General features: G+C 40.0%; 1 protein-coding gene across 1 annotated transcript in view; it reads left to right on the top strand.

The window, feature by feature from the left end:
• The window catches only part of LOC106814234 (kelch-like protein 18), a 26,170-nt gene that overhangs the window by 16,872 nt on the left and 4,565 nt on the right, over positions 1-4,733 (top strand). Inside the window, exons 2-4 of the mRNA XM_014818532.1 lie at positions 1,245-1,375; positions 1,643-1,783; positions 3,166-3,380. Coding sequence (XP_014674018.1) covers positions 1,245-1,375; positions 1,643-1,783; positions 3,166-3,380 — 487 coding nt within the window. The remainder of the gene's footprint in view (positions 1-1,244; positions 1,376-1,642; positions 1,784-3,165; positions 3,381-4,733) is intronic.

Genomic DNA, 4,733 nt, shown 5'->3' with positions numbered 1-4,733 from the left:
GGGCGCTGCGCGATTGCTGCCACAAGTTATATGTGCAGACAGCTGCGCAAGTCGGCACATGAAAACTACAAAAATTCAACCATTTTACTTCCATCTTTGTTTCTATTTGAAAGGTGACACTGGACACTGGTCATGTTATAAAACATACGTCTGTGTTCGTAAGCGAGCTGTTGTCACGCCAATAGACAAAGCCGGACGATTCTACGCGTTCGCTCCCGTTGCGACAGTTTATGTAAATGGCTGGCAGTAACAGGGCCTATAGGGGCGCACTGTCATTTTGGGAAACTACAGCGCTGTTTTCCAACTCAGTACGGGCCTCGTCAAAGCGCCAGTGGAGCGTTGCATATGCGTGTTGCAAAATGAGCGTCACAAAGAGCGCGGTGGGTGTTTTCCTGATTTGCGACAGCATGTAGCATAAATGCGCAACTGGAGCGGGGCCATCGAGCAAGATTTCAGTTCGGTGGTGTGATTCGCGGTGACCAGCTCGGTTACGAGATCACGACAGTAGTTTTTTATAACAGTGACACTGTCCTTCAATATAAAGCAAAGATGAGTAGAATGGTTTATATTTGTGATTGTATTCGTGGTATGTTTGAATCAAGCGAGCGTCGGCGAATTTTGGCAGCACGCTTGTCCTACCTGCTATATATTATGTGTCAGTGTGCAAGCAGCTAGCCATGCACAGCCAGGTGTGTTGCCAGATGAGCCATTTGGACGCATGATAAAATTGTCGCAATAAGTGGTGAAAGAGAGGTAGGAAACATTTAAGACTGTAGCTTAAATAGATTTGTATTTTATTTAGCATTATATTTTATTGAAACGCTCCAAGTGCCTGTGCTGTACAGTGTACTGTACACATTATAAAATTAGTCCAAGCTTCCTCGCCCTAATTCCGACACCGATAACTTTGTTGGATTTTGTGTGTGTTCCGGTCAGAGCAGCTTGCCTATAGAAAACCTGGAGTTTCTCTGCTCCAGCCGAGGAGCGCTGTTTCACAGCACAGTCAACACAACAACAACACAACACACACAACACAGTCAACACAACAACAACACAGTCAACACAACAACACTACACAAGTTACGGCAACAGTCATCACAACATAACATAATATATAATATAACATAACATAACATAATATAATTTATGTACTATAAATGTAACGTAACATGATATGACATAACAAACACAATTAAAATCTACACACAAATTGAAAATCGTAACCATGTAAATTAAAATTACAGGTGGATGGACAGAAGTTCAGTGCACATAAACTCATTCTCGCAGCCAGCATACCTTACTTTCATGCGATGTTCACGAATGACATGGTCGAGAGCCGACAGAACGAGATCTCAATACAGGGAATCGAAGCAGAGTAAGTTATGCATGATTTTAATAACAGATCAAAGTGAAAATTTATCAGACTTTAATTATCACATAATTCAAAACCACCTGATCTGATGAATCTCAAATTTAGTAGCCTTGCTTTTGGTATATTTAATGCCTCAAAGTTCTTTAATGATGTGCTTGTTCATGTGTTGTATTAAATATTAAATATTTTTTAATTACATATATTCTTTTAGAGTGCAAAAATGATGACCTGCACCTCGGTGTCTGTATGTGTTTTTGACTATTTCTACAGGGTCCTAGAAGCACTAATCAACTTTGCATACAATGGAAAAGTTCAGATATCAATTAACAACGTGCAGTCTCTGCTTGTTGGGGCTAGCTTTCTACAACTTCACGAAGTAAAGGAAGCGTGCTGTGACTTTCTCAATGCAAGGTCAGTGACCATAGGCTCGTTACAATTAACATAGTATAGTTACCCCAGGGTTTCTTCTACATAAGAGGCACAGTGGCACACTGCTGTTGTCAAATTTAACATCGCCGTTGTGAAAATGTTCCTGTATTTACCCGCAGTGGTCAAAATAGTGTCAACCCAAAAATAAATAAAGTGTTTACCCTGCATTGACACGCGCCTCGCTCAAATTCTCAGCCGCGACACAGAAATTTCTCGAAAACACTGCCTCGCTGACGAAAACCACTGTTCCTCCATCAATAAACTACACTTTATTATACTAAAATCGAAATAAAGCTCCAAACGTAAAACACTACGCCGCGTACTTACGATACTGTCACCATAAACACAGGGTAGGAAAATGGTTGGTCATGTATTCCAGCAGTGAATTAAGGGCGCTATACCTATGCATACATACGCATGGGTGTTCATTTGTATTCTACACCAGGAAAGTGCTTTCATTGAAATAGAAATTAGAATCGAATTTCATGCTGTTAAGCGTTATTAATGAAAATGAGTGCATGTAAAAATAATTAACTAATAATATTTTTGTAAATCTTCGGTTGAATTATGTATCTTTTAAATGTATGCACTTCAAATTCATAAGATCATTGATACACAGAAGATAAATATAACCGGAAGCTTCCGGATCTTTGCCACGCTCCAGGCATTCGCCTCGTTTTCAACCGTATTACTATTTAATGTGATTACTTGTATCATTTCATATTCATTGTTTATTTGTTTCTCATGTGGTGCTCGCTTTGCTAGGTCCTTGAGATGCGGAATTACGCCTTTTAATCCATTATACATGTTTTTTCCCCAAACAGGCCATTACTTCCATTGTCTAATTTTCCCTCAGAAGAAACTCTGTACCCGTAAAGTTAATCCTAGGATAATAGTTTCGGCTCATGTTAACATAAGCCGCAATTGTTATCCTAGGATTAACTTAATTAACGTACAAGAATAGCGTTGACAGAAACACATCGCAGCTGCAAGAAAATGTGGGATAACAGGAACGTGGTAATTTGCTGTTGAACGGCTGCGAATTGGATGAAAATTTGTTAAAAACCTTATATTCAAATTTATTGATTACAAGTACATAATTGGAAGATATGTGTTATGATAGGTAGTCGTGTATGAATATTAATTTGTAAAAATTGCATCATGTTTTCATAACTAGTGAATAATGCCATATTAGGAAACCATCAAATAGCAGATTTCAAGGCCTTTGTTATGTAATAAATTGATAAATCTTACAATTTCTTTGTACATTACGACGGTTTCCAGTCAGTTCCGTAAACTACGACAAAACTTTGCTAATGTTATTGTCAACACGAGGCAATTACATAATGTTTCGTTTTTTCCAGACTTCATCCGAGTAATTGCTTAGGAATCCGGTCGTTTGCCGACACGCTGATGTGTGCTGACCTGGTCACCTCCACGAACAAGTTCATCGAGAAACACTTCGTCCAAGTTTCGAAGTCGGAGGAGTTTCCGCGACTCGACAAAGCCGACATCGTCGACATCACGGCTCGCGACGATTTAAACGTCAGCAATGAAGAACAGGTATCGCAGCGAGTTTGTTAGCGGTATGGTCGTTAGAAGTCTTGTTTTGTATCAAATATAACCTTCACCTTATAGTATTCCAGCGTTGTTATTAAAACTAATACCTCAGTTTGCTGTGCACAGTGTAAATTTCAAGAGCCAAACCGAAATTTCAACTAACCGCCAACCGCCATGTTTGCAATGCGCATGATTTTCGAACGCCACGCGGAAAACCCGAAACGACATAACATACCATAGCGTTGCTACTTGCGTTGGCGCGAGCATAAAGAAGCATCATATACTCGTATATATATATAAATATTAAAACATTGAAAACCAGGAATCGTCAATCTACAACAACTTAATAATTATCATTGCGAAGATATGTACTTGCGTTGTATTTGGCCTACGCACTGTGAAAATCAGGTCCATTGCCGATTTTAGTTGCACTGAACATGGCAGACATGGCGGCTGTCTGGTTGTTTTGATCCAATTAATCTCAGAAAAATGGCATAACACAATAAATAAGTAGCGCCCAGTAGCGCCCAGTTACTGCGAGCAAGGCAGAGGTTTATAGATTCGTTTGAGCTATTACATGTGACGCTAGCTGTGTCGATGGTTGGATACCGAGCCAACTACAAGGAATTGTGGGCAAGAAATTGAAACGGTATTCTAACCCTAGCAATACCGTTTCTTGGAGCTACTAGTAGTACAGACTACAGTACTACTGCGCAGCACCACTCTAAACAGTACAGCGCACGCACTTGGAGCGTTTCAATAAAATATATTATATAATGCTAAATAAATACGAAATCTATTTACTACCAAAGTCTCATCTGCAACACACGCTGGCTGTCGCATGCTAGCTGCTGCACACTGACACATAAATATATAGCAGGTAGGAAAGCGTGCTGCCAAAATTCGCTCGACGCTCACTTGATTTCACACGAATACAACACTGGCAGCAAGAACAAGTCCGCACCTGCAGCTACAGCACACACGCATCTATTGACTATATATAACAACATGGTGCCTAACTCGCCGCCGCACGCACAGGCACTTGAAACGTTTCAATAAAATATAATGCTAAATAAATACGAAATCTAATACTACTACTAGTACTACAAAATTCTTAATGTTTCTATACTCTCTTTCACCTATTATTGCCGATAGTTTCCTGTCAATTCCGTGTAAATGCTCTATGCACACACACTAACGCCGCCATTGCTCACTGTGCGCAGTGACTGTTAATATATATAGCAGGTAGGAAAGCGCTCGACTCCAATCCGCTCGACACTCGGTGAATTTCACACCGATTAGGCCTACAACACAAAGACAACTATTCTACTCCATCTTTGTTTCAATTTCAACAGCAGTGTTCACTTGTTAG

This window comes from Priapulus caudatus, unplaced genomic scaffold, assembly GCF_000485595.1.
Source record: "Priapulus caudatus unplaced genomic scaffold, Priapulus_caudatus-5.0.1 Scaffold889, whole genome shotgun sequence".
NCBI classification, from domain to species: domain Eukaryota; kingdom Metazoa; phylum Priapulida; class Priapulimorpha; order Priapulimorphida; family Priapulidae; genus Priapulus; species Priapulus caudatus.
Note: the sequence above shows the minus strand (reverse complement) of the source record. Positions and strands in the feature narration are given on the sequence as shown.